The sequence below is a fragment of the Helianthus annuus genome, chromosome 12, assembly GCF_002127325.2.
Source record: "Helianthus annuus cultivar XRQ/B chromosome 12, HanXRQr2.0-SUNRISE, whole genome shotgun sequence".
Classification (NCBI taxonomy): domain Eukaryota; kingdom Viridiplantae; phylum Streptophyta; class Magnoliopsida; order Asterales; family Asteraceae; genus Helianthus; species Helianthus annuus.
Genome location: NC_035444.2, coordinates 141836343 through 141858453, shown reverse-complemented (window position 1 = coordinate 141858453; position 22111 = coordinate 141836343). Strand labels below are relative to the sequence as shown.

The following is a 22111-nucleotide window of genomic DNA, read 5'->3' as shown; positions in this document are numbered from 1 at the left end:
GCCTCGTCTCTCTCTCTCTAGCGATTAGATCTGGATCTAGGGTTCTTCTACATCATAGGTTTCATTTGATTTTCGTAGTGAATATTGTTATCATGCTCATTTCATTGAAGGACTTCCGATCTGATCTTTGTTACGGGCCTACAATCGAATGGACAAGAGGCGGAGAGGCGTCGATTTTCTCATAATCGAGAGAAGGATGAAGGGCAGCGATGAACTTGATTCCGATAGGAGTTTCAAGGGTAAGTTTTTGAGGCTTATCGTTCGAATGAAGCCCTAATTCGCGGCTGGTGTCGGCATTGGTACCCTAATTCTCTTCTTTGATTTGTACATCAATGGACTGACTCTAAAAGTTTCTTTTCATTTGGATTGAAAATGTTGTTACTGATTATTTACGTTTGGTTAGTGTACAGGTTGGTGGAAGTAATTCAATAGGTCAGAGTGGTGGTCTTTGCGTGGGGTGGGGGCTGTATCTTGGGTTTGGGACTGGTTGTGTCTTGGTGTGGGTGTGTTTTGGTGTCTAGCTGGTTCACCGCTTGGTGAGGTTCCGATCAAATTCCGATGAGTCCTATTTCTTATACATATCTCATTTACTTTTGACGTGGGTGTTGTTTCGAAGCAATTTGTTGTCATCGTTTGAAACACAGGGGATATTACTAAAGAGGACCAACAATTAGAAGTAGATTGTGACATGGTGAAGATATGATGGTCGTTTGCTCCACGTCTACCAACTGTTTGTGGAAAGTCATCAGAGAAACTCTGCTTATACACATCAAACTTTTAAAGGGGTTCAAGATTTTTGTTGGTTTTTGTGAAGGTATGGTTAGATATGTCTCTAAATTTATACACAATTTTATGGTTTATTATTGTAGATCAAAATGTCATTTAAGAAATTTGATTATGCAGGTGGGATGGAAGTGAACCATACAATAGAAGTAGAGTTGGGGGTTTAGGTTTCGGTAGTAACAGAAGGCATTGGGAGAAACAGGGATCGTTTGACAACAGAGGGCGTTGAAGCGAGCGTAGGTATGACTGCAACTTTTTTACAGTGGTTCGTGTTTCGGGGTAGATGTTCTTTTTCAGGTTGTCTAGGTTGTTTTCTGTTTTGTCTATGAAAGTTGTAACACATGTGCACAACAGGTGTATGGGGTAGAAACTTTTGCAAGCCTTTTCAAGTGCTTATGATATGATTAACATAGTATCGACTGTACTTATTTTGTAATGGTTAACCTGAATCTTCTTGCAAATAGCAGTGTTTTTTGATACAGTTAAGGGTTAATAAACTCCGCTAATGGCTGATTTAATTGTAGTTAATTGACCATTGTATTTCTAGGGCTCAATCATCAAGACAATGAAGATGAACAAGAAGTGACTGATAATGGCTAGCTGCGTTTGACGGCATCAAAAATGGTGGTAGTTAAGTAGGAGGATGAGCTTGGTTAGACGACGACGCAGGTGGTGTGTTGAGAACCTAACCGCCGCCTTCGACGATGGCGGGTAGGGTTTCATCACAAATCCGACGTTTCATTCCAGGTGAGGTTTGGTTTTGTTTGTTTAATTTATGGCGATTGGAGTTATCTGTGGGGTTCACTTGTCACACCATCGGGCTCTTAAACTCTATGAGGCATGTCAGACTTGCCATGAGTTCGCTCCTAGGCATAGCGAACTATCTATAGATTTATGAGTTGCAAAAAGCGCCTAGAAGTATTAGCCTTTTTCCTAAACAATCCATTGCCAAAAATTTCATCTTCCATTACCAGCATATAATGTTTCTTTTTTTCAAGATCCGATATACATTTATGTGTTTCCTGTTTGGGTTTGCAGTTCGATATGAATGGTGAAGCGAAGTATAGAGGGAACACTTTGTTCTTTGAAGATGACTATGTGTATTAAGGCTGTTCTGCGGATCATACAACTTGTCGTACAACAGGCATAAACCTTTTTTTATAAATTTTTAGCATATAAAAATAAAGAAAATTTGTAATATGGTTATATACTCGAAATATGTTTTAATAAAGCTGTGGTTACCTTATTTGAGTTGGCCAAATGGTTGAATACAGATATGGTTCAACTTATAGTCAACTAGCTACCAAAAGTTCTTGCTTATGCTCTTTATCAAGCAGATGGGCACAAATTAGACTGCGCTTTGCAGTTTTATCGTGATCAGACTGGCTCTGATAAGAAAGAAATATTTGGAGCTGCTTTACCTGCGATTTTGGATGAACTCATCAGTTTTATTGTGTACAAAAAGCCAGTTTATATGTTATTCTCATAGCATACAATGATATAACTTTAGAAGTAGCTTCAGATGATGTGTGAGTTAGCGTTTCTAAACAAAAGTAAAAATAAATCGTATAATCCATCATATACCAGTGACCCTCTAATCAGTCTACGGTTGGTGAAAAGTCATATCTATCGTCAGACACGCCTGTGGGGCTGAAGGCATTAAGGGAGAAAGATCTCGAGTCTCTTCGAGGCAATGGTGAAGGGGAGCGCAAGCCGTTCGAAAGAATTTATGATTATGATGTGTATAATGACATTGGCGATCCTGAATCAAGCTCAAATTTGGCTAGGCCCGTGCTCGGTGGGAAGACATCCTTAGCCTAGGCGTTGCCGAACTGGTCGTGAAATGACCTCCACAGGTACATAATACTATAGTTTGGATTTCTATTTGAGTTAGGCAGCTAGCTAAGGGTATATGCAATGAATTTTGTTATGTGAAATTAATTTCAGAACCTTGGTCGGAGTCGAGGACATTACTCTCATTGTACGTGCCTAGAGATGAAGATTTTTCGGAGATAAAAGCAGTAACATTTGGGGCAACGACATCGTATTCAGTATTACATGGAGTTATACCAACGTTAGAGTCGAATTTGATGCACCCTAACAAGAGTAGAATGAAGATTTTTATCTCAAGATGTAAGCATATTAGCATAGGTTAAAATGGGTTCAAGCAAAAATTAGTTCAGGTCAAAATGGGGTGTTTTTAAAGAAGTATTTGTTTGGTTCTGGTTAAAATGAGTTAGGAATAAAAAGGTATCAAACTGTGTTCATATGTTGTACTTGCTTTTATGCATATAAATTCAAATTCTACAATGAAATCATGATGTAGAGTACAAACAGGTAGAATTGGAGATAGAGGTTCACCCTGAATGTAAATTAGAGTCACAGTGAACGACTGAATCTGATTCAGTTGTAATAACGAGAAGTGTTCAAAAGAAACTATTTAAGGTCAAAAAAACATGGTTTACTGTGGGTATTATCAACTCCACCATTAGTTTCATTGAAGAAAACAATGCTGGTAATGCAGCAGGTGCTCTAATGGCTAGACTGGCCCCAAAAGCAAAGGTATTATACGTTCATATCATTTATTTATTTTGTTCATTATTTATTCATTCTGTTTATAAATTCTATCAAAAGATTTTAAGAGATGGGAAATGGAATGAAAAAGATGCTTCCATGTTAGTCCCCGGAGATATGATTAGTATAAAGTTAGGTGATATTATTCCAGCTGATGCTCGTTTGCTCGATGGCGATCCGTTAAAGATTGACCAGGTGAGTTGTCAAAGTTGTATAATTGTTTCTTGATCATGTTTTAGTAATTTTGTACGCACCCGTGAACCGGTGAACCCATACTTTGTAGTCGGCTCTAACCGGTGAGTCTCTCCCGGTCACAAAAGGTCCTGGTGACGGTGTCTATTCCGGTTCAACTTGCAAACAGGGTGAAATGGAGGCGGTTGTGTTAGCTACCGGGGTCCACACGTTCTTCGGGAAAGCTGCTCATCTTGTTGATAGCATAAACCAAGTTGGTCATTTTCAAAAAGTAAGTACGAAAAGGTGATCGAGAATATCTATATTTGTTCTATCGTTGTTGGAATGGTGATCGAGATAATCGTAATGTGTTCTATGTGTTCTTCAGGGTCTGACATGGCAGCCACATCAGCAAGTGCGTTCTCAATCGGATCAACCATATCCCATGGCTCGAAAGCTAGCCCGCTTTCACAGTCGAAGACGTGGCATGAACATCAGCAAGTGCGTTCTCAATCGGATCAACCATCTCATATTTCAAAATTCACATCCTGCCCCCGGATGCGCTCTCTCTCTCTCTCTCTCTCACTAGATGGTGTTGTCTAGAGTTGCAAGAATAGAAAGAGAGACGAGAAGAAGAGCAAGAAAGATAAAGTCATCGATTGGAGTTGCAGATGCTATTCCGGTCAAATTAGGGTTCCAGTCACCCTGATTTACTATTGTATGCTTCATATATGTGTAGATCCACAAACCCTAAGGTAAGATGCACAAACGTCACTAAATCCCCATGACCGGTTTTGAAGTACCATAACCGAAAATTTAGATTTTAGTTATGACCCAACTGAATTGAATCATATCATGCACACCCTTAGAATTACTAACAAGTATTGTGTTTTCCATTGCATCACGAATTTGGTTTTGGTTATGGCTCAAAACCGAACCGCCCTGTACATAGCCCTAAACTCACCAACCTAAGTGATATGGTTCCCGCCGCATCGCGCGGGTAAACGGCTAGTATATATATATATATATATATATATTAACACTAATCTCAAAAAAAATAATTTTACATTTCATAGCATATAAATATGAATAATGTCATCAAAATATATATTTCAAATAGGGCTGGCAATTCTAACACAAACACGATAACACGACACCAACCTCCACGAAGTTATCATGTTTCGTGTTTGACCTTAACAGGTTTCGTGTCTAAAACAGGTCGACACGATAAGACCTTAACAGGTTTCGTGTCTAAATAGGTTAAAACCCGTTAACCTGTTAAGACCCGTTAAGTACATGTTAATAATTAGAAAATAAAAAAAAATATTATATGTGGGTGTGGACATGGAGTCAATAGTCGTGGGACCTAGGATGAATTATACACAAACACACGCGGTTCTTTTTCGACAATCCAAACCCTAGTATTTAAATCTCTCTCACAAACGCCATCTTTCCCAATTCGATTCACAGCTTCCCCTATTCGATCGTGTTCGTGTCTTAAACAGGTCGTGTTCGTGTCTTAAACAGATCTTATGATACGTTGGTAATTTTTTCGTGTCTTAACAGGTCGTTTCGTGTAACCTGTTTATTAACAGGTTCGTGTTCGTGTTCCGAAAATCTGACACGATAAGATTTCGTGTCGTGTTCGTGTTTACGTGTTTTAGGTTCATGTCTTATCGTGTCCGTGTCTTAACAGATTGGGTTGACCCATTATGACAACCCTAATTTCAAATAATAAAGCTATAAAAATGAAACATTACTAACAAATATGAATCCTTTAAAGTTTTCAGGTATATATTTCGGGGTACACGGATATATAGTGTCGGGTAATCGGGTCGGGTATTATCTAATCTGATAGCCACAAAATATTTTTTTTCCCATACCCATACCGACCCAATACCCATCGGGTATCAAATACACCCGTGCCAAATGTTTCAGGTTTCGAGCATACCCGTTGAGCTCGGGTATTTTTGTCATCCCTAAAAGCGTCGGAAGGTCTAAGCCCCCTAAAATAACGCTTAGGATGGCTTACAAGTATGATTACACATTCAGCACTAATCTAATTTTTTGAATTAAATGATTTAGGAGATTTTATGCATAAAAATACACTACTCAGGGACTTGACCTGACCAGTAACATCTTTCCTTTTAATTTGTTAGGTAAAACATAAACAGCCTTTATTAAGTGAAGTCAAAATTGCATCTCTAGTTTATTATAAAGTGAAGCAGGCATTGTGAATGACTCTTATAGCCACCAGTGGTCCTTAAATGCCTACTGTCCATACAATTTGCTTGACTTTTACTTTGACTACTTGATCCTTGCACGAGTGATATGATTATACAAAATCTTCTATTTTTCAATAATATCAGATGGTGTACTGCTTAGATTTTGTGAGTTATAATATCAAATGAATCAGCTTTATCACCACCATTACCAAGAGATTCCCCAGTACTTTCCACTGAGTAATGTTTATTAATTTTGTGTGGACGGTTTATATAAAATTAGATTAAGCTCTTGCGGTCGACAAAGTTTAGTGAAATACAACTGTCTTGTAGTCTACATATGTATTAGTTTATGTTGCACGCAGACTTTACTGAATAAGCTGACCTTTAGCTGTTAAAAAGTTTGGATTTATATTTTCTTTAAGCCAGCTTGAATTGTGTACCTACAAACTAGTCTAAGGTACATGCAAGGCCACTGTTAGTTTTATCTTAACTATATAAGTTTTATTTTACGTAGACATAATAATTAGATAAATACGTACTGTTAAAATCAATAAAATTTTGGAAAGATCTTTGCTAACTAGCATTTTCTAAAGACTGTCTTGCATTGAAAAATTGAGTTTTGAAGATGAAATGAGGCTGAAATCATTTGTATACATATTAAAACAGTATAAACAAGAATTTCTTTTTTAAGTTTTGCATTTTAAAAACTCTGTAAACTAGTCAACGTAAGTATGATGTTCTTACGTCCCCCTTCTCTAAAAGTTAGAATGTTAAATAGTGATTCGTTCTGCTAAGTTACATTTAATCATGTCCAAGTTTTAGCCGTTTTAGAAAAGTGCATAAGCGAGAGAAGCAAGGAGCACGTCCGGCCAGGCCACTTTTTGCCTTTTTAGACTTGTTTCGGCTTGTTTAGACTAGTTTTTGGCTGGTTTGGACCATTTGCAACTACTTTTGCCGGTTCAGCCGTTTTTTCCTAGTTCAGGATAGTATTAACATCCTATCATCAACAGGTGTTTCAAACATCAGAGAAACATGACATGCTTCGCCAGAAATTTTGATAAAAAAAACCTTGTTTCACAAGTCAATCTAGGCTTAGGATGCTTTGAGTGATCCCCGGTGTATAGAACACCTGTGGATCCTCTTGTGACGAGAGTTGGTCTTTTAATCAATTAAACTTATCCCTCTGACAAGTTTTTGAATCAATACTAAAAGAATTTTAAATCTTTAAGGAATGACAAGTTTCCTGAGTAATGGTTCTTAAATGTAAAAATTTCTGACCATATATAAACCAGAATCTGTTCCGATGACTAGAAGATCTTCACTATAGTTGTCGATTGCGGGTTGATTCATCTTCCGTTATAAATCGCTTGACGAATTAGAACTGTTGCTTCGTCTGCATGATTCGCTAACCACAGTCCACATTCCAAATTTTGAGGCATTTGATTGGTAATGGAGGATTGTGGTGGACCATCATCACAGCACATAGGTTAGTGATGGAGGATGGAGTGACGTGGTGATGACTTGGAGGATGGTGATGATAATTAGGAGGACCATCACCACATGTTATAGCCTTAGAGCATCAACAACGCCAAGTTTGGAATGGAAGTCCAAAAAGCGGACCAGCACAACCGGACCACCCCTGCATTGGAGTTATTTAACTATGGTGGACCGGTTTGTTTTACCTGACGAGTTTGGTTTGTGTAAGTGGGACTACATACACACAATCCCTTTTTATTGTAAAGGTAGGGTGTGATTTGGAGGTTTGGAATGGTTGAGTGTTGGAGGAAAAAGTAAGGTTTGAAATGATTGAGATTTGGAATGATGTGACCGGTGATATGACGGATTTGAATTTTGAATTTTGACTAGCATGCTCTTAGAGGTGGTATCTTTTTAATGGCTGGTAATGGCTGGCTGCAAATAGTCATGACCAAATAATAATAAACCCTAATCAAACACATCATAATATTCTTTTTTCCATTTTTATATGTGTCAAACATTTGTTCCTCCTATCAATTTTTGGACTTCCACTTTCTTTATATGTGTTCTACCTATCAACTTGCCTTGCTGAAAATTTCATGGTCAAGGATAAATAACAATTATATTTAAAATTCCACCGATACCCGTTCGGGACCTACCACTCTTCTTTCTTCTAAAAGCAGTTTGCAATGAGTTTATCAGAAGTCAAAACAGAAAAAAGTTTATTTAACTTTTAAACATTTCTTTCAGCAGACATTTGTATCTCCATTCATAGTGGAATTTAAAATAATTTGTTAATTTTCTTCCCATAGATGACATTTCTCGGTTGGCTCCATAACCCTTGGAGGCCTCATTCGCTCCTTCCATTAAACTTATTTAAGTAGAACGTTGGATATTAATTAGTTTAGTAAGAAACCATGAGAATATGCTTCTCTATTATGCTAGGCTGTAGTTCACAAAGAATGAGATTATACTTGTATAATATTATTAGTATAATGTGAAAATCATTGGATGATAGTGACTTAATATGGTGGGACAATCAATAAGGATCTTTCGGTATATTATATATCTTTCTATAATCCATATTTAAGCTACGTACACTCTAGTGTGTATAACTCACTAATGTACCCTTAGACTATCCGCAATGGTCACCTTAAGGATGGAGGTGGTAAGGCCAATGACCAACACCCAGGCCTATCTCCGAGGATTTTAAAAAATATTAAATTTTGGGTTTTAGTTTTGGGTCGTTTAAAACTTAGTTATTTAATTTGGGTTTTAATTTTGGGTCGTTTTAATTTGGGTTTTAATTTTGGGCCGATAATTATTATAAAATAAATAAAACAAAAGTAGTGATTTAATTTGGGTTTTAGTTTTGGGTCGTTTAAAACTTAGTGAGCCTGAAAGCACCGGATCGATGACGAACATCAAAATTGCACTTGATTTAAGACATAGAAGATATCAAAAACCTAAAAGATAGAAAGATGTAGAAGATGAAACCCTTTATTAATGAATCAGTCATTACAGATTACAAACCGAAAGATTATACATCATCTACAAGTTGGTTTAGATCACTAAGAAAAAGTTATCCAATCCACCAAAATTAAGCAACCTCTACTTTAATTATACAAACTATTTTGAAGTTAGCAAATTGGATTTTTTTTTTTTTTTATAATCCAAATTATGACTTACTGGCCGACACTAATCTATAATGAAAATTTGAACAGTGACACTCATAACCACTATTGTCAAGGCTCGCCCATGTGTGCGCCGGTATGGTAGCCTATAGAGTAGGCAAAGCTCCAAGAAGAAGAGATAAGAGACAGAATATTTGGGGCAATTTTCTAGATAACATTCAAAAGCAAAATTGTATGGAAATAAATATGCAAGGGACTTCATTGAACACTTCTACCCTACTGTCACGATTCCTAAAATGCAGAACTACTTTAACAATAAAACATGTGCAAAAAGACTAATTGTTGGAAAATAAATACTGAAGCAACGGCACATTTTTGTAAGTTGTTTAGAAACGGTTGGGGCAGATGAAGTTACTTCTCTGGTAGAATGGGCTTGCCATTGGCAAGGAAAGTAAGGTAGCGTTCGTTTCATAGAATGGAATGGAATGGAATTAGGAATTTTTTCTTTGTAAAATTGATCTTGGTTGGGGGAGGGAGGAATTTGAAATCCCATGAATTTCTTTAATCAATGAAATTTGTGACTATTTCAACATTCCTTAGAAATCCTTCACTCTAATGAAGGAATTGAATGGAATGTTGAAATAGTCACAAATTTCATTGATTAAAGAAATTCATGGGATTTCAAATTCCTCCCTCCCCCAACCGAGATCAATTTTACAAAGAAAAACTTCCTAATTCCATTCCATTCCATTCCATGAAACGAACGCTACCTAAAAGTTAGAAGTGATATCAGTCACATTGTCAGTATGGATTATTATTGGGCAATGGGTCATAATTTGAATTATTAAAATCCAATCTGCCATAAAAGTATAGAATAAGTAAAATGCATAAATATAAAGTTCTTTTAACTGAATGACGGCACCTATGTCTGCATAGTATAAGGTGACTTTACAATTGTTTTCATCATTTCTTTCTAATTTGTCAAACTTGTGTAGAAAGTTGCTATCTAAGAAGATGGATATGCAAGCATCACGACAGTTTCTAACCGAACTCAGGTTTTTAACTCATGTTAATCACCCAAACCCGGTAAGAGGTGGTTAATTTGAACTTCTGAGTTATTATATGCTGTCTAGAGGCGGCAATACGTGCAGGTCATGCGGGCCGGGAAATGGGTCAAATCAGGCAGGAGCAACAAATGTTTATTTTTTTAATATCAGCCAGGCTGGATTGACTGAAAAATGATGTTGTCCCACTTTTCTTATATACTACAAGTAATTTATTTTGTTTATTTCTTTCTTTTCCAGCGTTATGATGACCCCCTGACAAAGAAGTTCTGGTTCCGCCAATTACCAATTCGTGAAGTGTCTTACCATTGCCAACACTTTTGAGCATAGTTTAAACATTTTTCATTGAATGACATGACACACTCTCATTGCTTGATTTTGAAGTTTACCGCTTTCAAGTGTCTAACCACTCTCTACACCCTTAGTATTATTTTTAGAAACTATTTCCCACATTAACACACTATTAATAGTATCTTAAAACGATTTTTTGGAGTTTGGTTTGTCAAGAAGTAAAGAAAAACAGAAATGTTTGCAAAAAATAAAGAGAAAAGAAGAAGGGGTAGACTTTCATTTGCTGTTTTCAATCAGGCATATACTCCTCGGGAACATTTATAGTAATATAATTCTTGTATAAGTGGATTGTTATAAACTTATAATTATAGTTACAAACTTTGTTCGCCTATTCTATAAGGATGTGTAGCTTATTATAGAAACATCTCACAGGATTGAATGTCTATGCATGAGGTTGGCTAGTTTCTTTATGTTTGAATTACAAGAACTCGGTTGATCAAAGGTTAAACCGTGTTCATACCATCCTCAGTACTCACCCAACTCAGCTTTCTTCTTACCATGTATGGTCGGTCCATTGGTGTTGATATTAGTTTGTGCCTTTGGTGTACAATTTGGCCGAATCGATCATCAATTAAAATTGTATTTTGCACCAACAGCCAACAACACAAGCACCTACAGCTCTTGTACCCCCCATTGGGGCTATTTTCTTTTACCATTTCGTAAGAAGAAACTGATTGAATAATCTATAGTTCTCAAAACTAAAACTTGTTTCTTGTAACAAGCAGCAATGAGTACAAATCCTTACAAAAAAAAAAACAAATTTAGGTTTGTAAACATTAAAAATACACTGTATGGCAAATAAAGTATGAACTAACTAACGATGGTTATTCATTGATCATGAGCTCACAATCAGCATTGTGTTAGAATCTCAGCACCATTTTCAGTTATCAAAAGGGTATGCTCAAATTGTGCTGACAAACTCCCATCCGACGTAACAACCGTCCAGTCATCATCCCACATTATTGGGTGTATGCTACCAATGGTCAACATTGGTTCTGCCCAAAACAAACTCATCATGATTTTTTGCTAAAATTAAGGTTGTCAAGAAAACATGGTAACTCACCTATGGTGAATGTCTGGTTTAACATCATACGTCCACGTTCATTGTTCCCTAAAGAGATACAACATGTCAACATCAGACGATTACCATCATTAAAGATCAAATAATCAAGTTAGAGCATAGTTGTCGATAGCGAATAGCGACAAGGCACCTATAGGCTACGTAGCGAATAGCGACGGCTATTTTATAAATAGCGATTACACTAGAAAAAGAATTTTTAAAATTTGTATATGTATATTACATCAAAATACCCTTGTACATATGCTATTTTACGTTTATTTAACAAAAACCTATAAATCCAGCTATTTTATAGCTATATCTAATTGCTATTTACATAAATAAAAAAAAAAAAAAAAAAAAAAACCTGTCGCTAAATACGCTATTGGTCGCTATGACCCATATAGTGACACTTGGTCGCATGGCTACATAGCGCGCTATAGGGGTCGCTGTAGCTGCTATTGACAACTATGAGTTAGAGAGTATTAAAAGTTTTGAAGAATTACTGTAGTGTAGAACAACGGGATCACTGTGAAATAATCGTCCGACCCCATGCCCAACAAATTGTTCCACAACACCATAACGATGTTCATCTGCGTGTGCACTAGAAAAAAGGAAATTTGGATCTTGAGTTAAATAATTTGAAAAAAATCTGTTGCAATTCTCATTTTGACCCGTCCGTTTTGCCAGGCTTACTTTATAACTTCGCCGATCTTCTTCAGCTCGACTCCGGGTGCGCATATGGATATTGCTTTGTCTAGGCTTTCTTTAGTTACCTAAACGATAAATGTAGCAAATTATACCATAGATAAAATGCAAAAACGCAAGCAAGAGATGGTCAATGTTTCTAGAGGCAATACCTGTACCAGCTTTTTGGCTTCATCATCGACGTCTCCACAAAAAAATGTTGCTGATGTGTCACCGTGGTAACCCTGTGCCCAGTAAACAGCATATTATCGTAGTAATCTCAACAATAGTTTAGAGGTTTACAACTAACTAAAAAGCAGATGAATGTGAAAATGAAAAGAACCTACATTGAGATAAACAGTAACATCTATGTTGATGATATCACCATCCTGTAATATTAGAAAATATATTCAGAGATGGATAAAATTGCTTCTTACTCTTATTTTTATGTAAAGGATCTATCTAGCAGGTTGGCTAGCTTTTCTTCCATTTTTATTTTTTATGCTCAATGATAAACTACTGAGTGATTTGAAATCACTTTAATTTAATTATATATACTATAAATATGCTATTTTGTCAACATCAAACAACTTTAGCCCCTCAACTTTAATAATAAACAACATTAGCCCCTCAACTTTAATGATAAACAACTTTAGCCCCTCAACTTTAATAATAAACAACTTTGGCCCCTCAACTTTAAGAATGACATGTTTAGCCCCTTCACTAAAACAACTTTAGCCCCTCCACTTTAGTAATAAACAAACTTAGCCCCTGAACTTTAACAATGACATGTTTAGCCCCTCAACTTTAATAACTGCATGTTTAGCCCCTCAACTACATCAAGAAACTTTAGCCCTCTCAACTTTTAAGAATAAACAACTTTAGCCCCTCAACCTTAATAATGACATGATTAGCCCCTTAACTAAAACATCAACCTTCGTAATGACATGTTTAGCCCCTCAACTTTAATAATGACATGCTTAGCCCCTCAACTTTAAAAATGACATGATTAGCCCCTTAACGAAAACGTCAAACAACTTTAACTCTCGCGATTTGCTTATTTTTATCTACGTTTAGAACCCGCTGCGGAGCGCGGGTGGTAACCCACTAGTTGTTATTAATAACACAAACCTGAAGTTCGCGCGAATCAGGGATTCCATGGCAAATGCATTCATTTACAGAAGTGCATACACTTTTGGGAAATCCACCATAACCGAGAGGTGATGGATACGCTCCGTTATCAATAATCATCTGGTGAACTTCTTGATCAATCGCGTCTGTGGTGACGCCTGGCTGCCAATACATTATCCCGTTAGATTAAAAGGTTAGATAAAAAAATCAAAAAGGAGAGACTCAAAAATTAAAATATTACCTTGACTAATGTACCCGCATACTGAAGAACCTGTGCAGCAAGCTTACCTGAAGCTCGCATACATTCTATTCCCTTTTCATCATGCACTTCGGGCCCGCTTGCAATGCCAGGTGGCTTCTTAGATATCAAGTACGGAGGCTTTAATATGTGATCGGGAACAGGACGGCGCGGAGACAATTTCCCGGGTTTTAAACGTTTGCGGGTGGTGTTTGGTATTTCATCTGTATTTCTGCTAGTTCAATGGATATTAAAATAATTAATTAATCACCAATGTTGCTTAAGAAAATCAAATAATTCACTTAAAGCTAGAAGAATGGCAAAAGAGATTGGAGAATACGTTTGACACTTTGGAACATGGAAGTGAAAAGTGGAGTTGTAATGAACACATGATATATACCTTTTGTTGAATAAAAAATTTGTTATTCCGGTGAATGGTCTTGATTGTCGCATCAAAACATGTTTTTGGCCTGTAATAGCATAGAGATTTGTTTATAGAGTATCAATAAAACCATCATAGAACAAAATACCGTAATGAAAAAATTGATTGATTGACACGAACAAAATGAACTTGCATTGATTAATGTATAAATACACAAATATTCTATACTGTAACATGTTATAGATCGTGAGACTCGTTGTAACATCATGATATTTGAGATTTCTAAGTGGCAATATATTTCAAGTGATGAAATATTATCAGATTTAGTTTTTTTTTCCCACCAAAGAAATTTAGTTCACATGCTTGTATAAAGTGAGCTAACCCTTAATATGACAAAGTTCAAATAAACAAAAGTTTCTTACACTGTATAGACTGTTAGGTTACAAAGCGGTACTCAGAAGCGAACAACACACACACACACACGCACAATCGATTATCACGTAGATACGAACACAAGAATTAACGTGGTTCGGTTTCGATGTGAAACCTACGTCCACGGCTGCAACTAGGGTTTCTCTCTCAAAGATTATAACTACATGCATTGTTTATATAGAGACTAAACTAGGGTTAATAACTAACAAGAAACTTTAATTTAGGCAACGTTAGTGTAGGAACAAATATGGTCCCTCTTCAAAGAAATCGGCCCGAACCCATGTTTTCCTTCACAAACCGAACATAGCTTTGGAGATGAATGGGCAGAACAAATCCCTAACAGGTTTTGAGCGAAAATGGTGGTTCTTGGTCTAAGAATTAATGGAGCGGAATGGATGAATTAAATGGTTCTTCCATCCTTAAAACATGTATAAGAACATACATTTAGATGTTCACACATGTTAATTCATTATCTACAAGTCTAATAGCATAAAATGAGATCGCACAAACTATACGTAGTTGTCAATTCTGGGAGATGGTGATGGATATCAAGAAATCGAATTTGTCAAACAATGACAGCGGAAACAAACTTGTAATGATAATGAGAAATCGAATGTGGATATTCAACAAACAATAAAAGAATTTGTCAAAATCTTAGTAATTCGAATAGTTACAGGCATAGTAGTGTATATATACATAACAACCGACAATTGTTATGTCTGGCGGTTTTTGGTGTCAAACCGAATATAACTGTCATATGATAACTAACCTAATTATAGGTACTTAGAGAATTTAATTGTTACATAATAGAATACGAATTAAGAAGTTTAATGTCTTCTAATAGATTGTAGGGGACTAAAGGCAAGGCAATACCGCAATAGCTGCAATTGTTTCAGCTTCATTTGCGTTTTCACACATATTGTTTAAGTACCTCTTTTGGCGCCTTCCTATTGACGATTATACAGGCATACACTTTGTAAGTATACATACATATGTTATTCGGTTGGTGTCTTTGTTAATTTGATTATCTAGGTCATAAGACATTTGTTGTGGATTGTTACTTGTATTCTAGGGTAGTGGACCGAGCCAGCACGAGCTCAAAACCTGTACAACTCGGCTTGGCTCAAAAATCTCCCTACGGCGCTAAAAATTGAGCTTGAGCTTGAGCTCAGCTCTGTTACAACTCGAGTCGGCTCGTTGCTTGACCCTAAATAAGGTTGCTTATGGTACCCTAGTATGCATCTTATTTATGCTAAAACCGATGTTTGGTTTAATGTTAACGATATCTTATCGGTGATTTTCTAGGTATTGGACTTCCATGATCGGTGTAGAATATTATCTAAAGGAGATGTGAGTCGAAGTTGATTTGTAAACCTAAATAAACACCAAAATGAAGGATACTATGCCAACTGTATCCAAAATTTGTTTAAATAAGATTACTACATAACTGTTGATTTACCTGATGATTTTAAGTGTAATCAAACCAATTTAATTGTTAAACAGCTTTCCAAAGAAATTATCATTTTCTAAGATCTAGTGTTAGGCAACCAGGGTCCAAACCATCCATAAAAATTGGCTTATTATGCTCAAAGTTCATAATAGTTATGGATTAAAAATTTCATATAGCCACAATAAATTCCACATGAAGTATTAAAGTGTGAGATAATTAAGTGGTGAAACCAATAAACTTTGCATCTCATAAGTTATTCAACAGATATCCAAGAATCAAAAACCCTGTCATTTCATCAAACACTTGGTGTGCATAGCAACATCTACTTCTAAATAACAGCTATCGGAGCTAATCATCTAAAGGGTTTAAATATATGGTTAAAGAAACACAAAATCAGCCATGATCAGATACAAATGAACACGATAACAGTTGGAATTTGTATACAGAGAGGGAGAAAGAACCTGGGTTAAAGCGAAAGAGGTTATGTAGGTGTTGCGTTGATTGGTTATGCCAACAGTTTCCGACGAACGATGAGATGAGACGCGGCTGAAGTGTCGCCGCTCCGGCACCTACCATTTCTTATGGGTATTATTATTCAGGCCACTCCTGTGCTGCCGCCGGCTCCACTCTTATCCGTATATTGTCGGCCCCTGAATTTATGGGCCTTTATAATATTCGCGGGAATATACAACATAAAATGCAAATAATAGTTTCTTTTTTTTTTTTGTTTATAACTTCTTTGAGGAGTTAAATGTCATTTTAATTATCGTGCTTTAGCTCATTGCCTCATTTTTTCAGTTTAATTTAAAAGTTTTATTTTTTGTATGTGGGTTTAAAAATGTTTAATCGTTGTCATTTTAGTTTACTAAGTTAACTTCATCTATTTTTTATGTTCACAAGAAGGGCAATTCGGTCATTTTATATGTAATTCTGTTAATTAGAAGGACAATTCAACCATATACAATGACCGAATTGTCCTTCTTGTTAAAAGGAAAAATGAATGATAAAATGGCAAAGATGAAACATTTTTAGACCCACAGGCGAAAAATGAAACATTTGGACTAAACTGGTAAAATGTCCCAAATCACAGGGACTAAAATGGCATTTAACTCCTTTGAGATTTTGAGATATAAATTTAGAGTATGTAGTTGTGACGTACGTATTATAATCTACGTTTAACATAAATTTTATTCAAAACTGATTTACGGATAGTACTAAATAGGTGATGAATTGGATAAATTTGTAAATAGTGTTATTGGTTATGAAAGATGGTGTTTTTAATTTTTACATGTTTTTTAAGTCTCTATATATGTTTTTAGTTTGTACATGGTGTTTTAGTCTCTACATATTGTTTGAAGTCTGCATATGGTGTTTTTAGTCCATACTTGTTGTTTTAAGGTTCTATACATGACGTTTTAGTTTTTTGTACATAGTGTTTTTATATTTGGTTATGACGTTTTACCTTGCTGTCAATTTTTAACACGGTGTTTTACTTAAACAATGTGTTTTAACATTTTACATATTATATTATACACTTATACGTCAATTTACACATAGTGTTTTACATTTGTATGCCAATTTACACATGATGTATTACATATTGATGCCAGTTTACACATTGTGTTTTATTAATCAAGGATCCATTTATACATGTATTTTTGCATATGGATTTTAAATTACACATGTTTCACATGTAGGCGCCAGTTTACACATGATGTTTTATGTGGGTGTCAATTTATACATGATGTTTTACACACATGGCCCTTTTTAGTATATCAATGTCATACTCATTTTAAAGATAAAAAATGTTCGATTTCAAGGAATAACTTAAAAACGTATAAAAAAGTTGCGGACATTTAAAAAAGATGATTGAACTTGTATGTACAGGTTCATTATCCTGCGAGTCATAGATGCATGTTCATTCCTTTTCTTTTAGACGCCTTTGCATTTTTCTCATTAACACGTGACATTTGTTGATTCCTTTTTACCCTTCTTGTGATTTTGTCCCTTATATTTTTACTTCCCATATACATACACTAGGTTATAATCCCTTGTATTACACAGGTTGACTAAATAAATTTTATATACTAAATAATAAAGCAATATATCCATAAAAACCTCATTTATTGCATGGATTGAATGGATATAATTTTATATATTAAATAATAAAAACTTATATCTATAAGAACCATATTGTACGGGTTAAAAAAATGTAATTTTATATACCAAATAAAAAAGTTATATCTTTAAAACCACGTGTATTACACGTGTTGAATAAATGTAATATTTTTTACCAAATAATAAAATAATACATCTTTAAAAAACCTCATTTATTACACGGGTTGAATAAATGTAATTTTATATACCAAATAATAAAAAATTACATCTCTAAAAATATGTTTATTATACGGTTTGAATAAATGTAATTTTCTGTACTAAATAATAAAAAATATATATCCTTAAAAACCCGTGTATTGTACGAATTGAATAAATCTAATTTTATATATCAAATAATTAAAAGTTATATCTTAAAAAACCTCATGTATTACATGGGTCGAGTAAATGTAATTTTGTATAAGTAATAATTAATTCAAATAAATAATAGTGTTAATTACATAGTTAGTCCCTGTGGTTTGCACAAAATAACATACTTATGTACTAATAGTTTAAAATCATCTTCTAGGGTATTAACTTTCCATTTTATAACGTTTGGAGGTATTAACTTCTAGGGTATTAACATAGTTAGTCCCTGTGGTTTGCACAAAATAACATACTTAGGTACTAATAGAATGTGATTTTAAACCTACAAATAACGTTAATACCTCCAAATGTTACAAAATGAAAAGTTAGTACCCTATAATGTGATTTTAAACTATTAGTACCTAAGTATATTATTTTATGCAAACCAAAGGGACTAACTATGTAATTAACTCTTAATTAAATGAGGAAAACCATAAAAAGAGAAAAGTTAACAGAAAATTCTAACTCTGTTTGCCATTTGGATGAAAATGACAACAAAAATGAAACCTTAGGGACCTAGATACAAAATTTTAAAGAACTTATTCTCAAAGTTAAGGTGGTTTTAAATTTTAAGAACTTGTATATATTTTTAAATCAGAAAATACCTCTATTTTAGTTTTCTCTTAAATAAATAGAAACGTTATTACAATGATTTCGTTAAAGTGGTAAGAATAATATTTTTCACAAATATCTTTCGACATAAAAAAAATATTCATATTTCGACCTAGTCATCTTTATGTAATTCACCATTTAAGTAAATCATCATATAAATGAGAAGAAGATTAAATTAAATAATAATTATTCATAAGATATTAAACTAAATAATATTTAATAGGAGGGTTATCTATAATTAATTAGAAAAGATTAAACTAAAATAATAATTATTTATAAGAGATGGTCTAATATGATGACAAGTGTCCCCAAAGTTGTTTCTTTTATTATATAGTACTAGCGGTAAGACCCGTGTGCAAACACGGGTCGTTTCTTAGAAAACCATGCATAACACATATTGACAGAACATATAGATATGTGTATAGATATTGTAGCAAAACGTGTTATCTATTATAGCTAAAAAACAACTATAAGTAAATATAAAAGATATTTAACAAACTTAATAAAAGATGTCTAAAGGATGTCTAACAAACTTAATAAAATTCATCAGTAACATATGATTATTTCAATTCTCTTATTCAAAAAAGAGAGTACATATGAAAGATGTCTAACAAACTTAATAAAATTCAAATACAACTTAACTTTAACAAACATTAACTAAGAACATACGATCACCTGCCTAAACAACACACAACAAACCTCATTCAAGAATTTGTTACGCAGCAACATGTCCTTCGCTACATGTTGTGATCTGGTTAAATATACTACTGCAAACAATGTAACAGATGTTGATTCAAAAATCTCAACAGATGGTATGAAAACCCTTTTTTATTACTGATTTTTATTTCTCATCAACATCTCCCTAATTTGTCCTTTGAATTGTAATTCAAAGTCCAGGGAGAACATGTCTTCTTCATCATCCCTCTCAAGTTGAAGGTCCAACAAATCTTGGAGATCGTATGCATTCAGATTATATGCACTATCCATTTTAATCTCTTCAACACTACCATCTGATCCGATCAAAGTCAATACTTGGGTTTTTGAACATGACTTCCACTTTAATATTTTTAGATCAGTTGGTTTTCTTGGGCAAAGAATTATTGAAGATGAGTTTGGTGATTGTGTTCTGCTAACTAAATTTACAATTGATTCAGACAAATCAGATGATGAGAGAAGGTTTTTTGGAGTACCGATTTTTGGAGACAGGGCAGCAGTTGTAGGATACACTGACTTTTGAAGAACATTTGAATGTTCAGCTCTATCTTCTTCCAGCTTTTTGTAGGTCTCAACAATTTTCAGTTTAGACCATCTGGCAATGGATCTTACTGGACCATAATCAGCAGCCACAAGCTCTGCTCTCATTCTTTTAAACTTCAATACCTCATCTGAATCCACTGTTTTGGCTTTCTTCCAATTAGATTGAGTTGGCTTTACTAGAGGATCATTGTTCATTTTTGTGATTATATCGATATGAGTTTTTCTCTTACGTGTGGAGATGATTTCTGGTGAAGGATAATGTTTTGGTAGTGAAGATGAATGTATGGGAAATCTTTGTGACGTTGGAGATGCTTGGATTGTGGTTAGTGTAGTAAAAATGATCATGGCAGATGTTTGAGAAACTTCTGCTGAAACAACTGGTGTCTCAGCAGCTGTTTGGTAAACATCTGCTGATACTTTTGTGTTCCCAACATCTATTGACAAAATGAGTGATGGTGTGGAAGGTATTTTCTCCTTCTTTTGTAGTGGTTTTTTTGGAGAAGGTTGGGATTTAGGTTGAGCAGGCAATACAATTTCTGTAGGATTAGCTTTTGAATCTGGTGGCAATTTTCTCAATGAATCTTTCTCTCCCTTTTTGGCATCATTATCATCATTATCATCTTTCTCAAAGATTGATGTAGAAGTGGAGCCAGTAAGTTCCAACAGATGTTCCTTAATGTTCACAATGTCTGCTTGTGTGTCTTTATACCTGGCTTCAACCAAATTTCTGATAAATTCCAAACTGAAATTGCGGTTACTTTCAGCCAAATTCCTCTGAACTTGAAAGATGGGTTGCATAGAATTCCAAAGCTCATTGGCAATTTACTGTCTGCTAGGTTGACTTTTAAAAAGCTCTATCATCTGCTTAATCAATTCTTTCATTTCAGCAACATCTGTTTCAATGTTAACACTCTAACCGTCAAATCCTTATAAGTAAATTCATCACCTACTTTAATAGGATCATCTGAATTGCCACCTGTAGTGATTGTTTTTATTTTGATAATAGGAGAAGTCTCCATATCATCAAAAACAGATGCGCCTTTTTCTTCGTTCTGGGGACTTCCCAGTGAAGCAGATATTACAGTTGTAACCTCATCAGTAGTTGCCTTCAAAGGAGTCTTAATGATGTGACCACTGTCCAACTGATCACCAATGGGTTCAACAGTTGTAGTCGCTGCTCCACTTAAACTACCACCAAGAGTTTCGTAATACTCAACGGAGATAACATCCTCAACTGTTTGTAGAATAGAAGATTTAATTGGTTCAGACGCAGTCATTTGTTGCGATCTACTATCAGTAATGTGTGCATTAGAGGAACTGTTTTCTTTCTGAAATTCAATTGCTTCTTACAGAGGTAATATTGTTAATGGAACTTGAGCCGAGGGTTGTGGTGTAGAAAGAGTGATTGCCCTGGGAGAGGGACTTTTAAACATACTTTCATATGAAAGCTCTACTTTATGTTGTGGTGTCCCTGTACTTACAACATGATCCTTTTGTGACGATACATGAGGAGTTTGGATGGGTTGAGATCTTTCCAATAACTGTGAAGAAGTAGCAGCAGTGGTTTCAAGTGACATTTATGTTGTCACTGCATTAACCTCTGGAATCTCATCTTCTAGAGGAACCTTTTTATTTTGTTTGGTTTTGATGGACTTTTTGGATGTGACAACTTTCTTTTTGCGTTTTCCTGGTGTGTGTTTCACAACACCGGTTGTGGTGTCATGATCAGCATGAGTAGTTCGCTCAACAACAGAAGTTTGAGCAACTGTTGCAGACGCATCTAAAAGAGGCTCATCTCCCTTTGTTACAGTTGTTGAAACTTTTGACTCTTTATCCATAAGTTTAGTAAAAGTTTTACTTGTAAGACTATTTATTTGAAAAGCTACACATTGTTCAAAATCTGTTTGTGACACTTGTTTTCGTAGGTAGAAGCTTAGAAGTCTGGGATACAACAAAAAAGCATTACTACGAACACCTTTTTTCAATTTTTTCATATTTTTCACATTATTCAACAAATAAAAAAATAGTGCTTTTGATAAATTGTAATCAGATTTTGTTAAAATAGCA

At 34.9% G+C, this 22111-nt stretch overlaps 1 protein-coding gene and 1 long non-coding RNA gene across 2 annotated transcripts; one reads left to right on the top strand and one right to left on the bottom strand.

Moving 5' to 3' along the window:
* The first annotated feature begins 898 nt into the window (after window positions 1-898).
* LOC110897012 lies at window positions 899-1362 on the top strand. The gene is made up of 2 exons (XR_002568366.2): window positions 899-1023; window positions 1331-1362. It is a non-coding gene; the product is annotated as an uncharacterized LOC110897012 (long non-coding RNA).
* Window positions 1363-10933: 9571 nt separating this feature from the next.
* On the bottom strand, window positions 10934-16351 carry LOC110895644 (methionine aminopeptidase 1D, chloroplastic/mitochondrial). Its single transcript, XM_022142962.2, has 10 exons — window positions 16117-16351; window positions 13792-13861; window positions 13395-13623; window positions 13154-13315; window positions 12370-12411; window positions 12196-12267; window positions 12032-12111; window positions 11842-11939; window positions 11342-11389; window positions 10934-11273 (listed from the first exon to the last, which is right to left on the bottom strand). The coding sequence occupies exons 1-10, from the start codon at window positions 16229-16231 to the stop codon at window positions 11128-11130; spliced, it is 1062 nt and encodes a 353-aa protein (XP_021998654.1). The 5' UTR covers window positions 16232-16351; the 3' UTR covers window positions 10934-11127.
* Between the last annotated feature and the right edge of the window lie 5760 nt (window positions 16352-22111).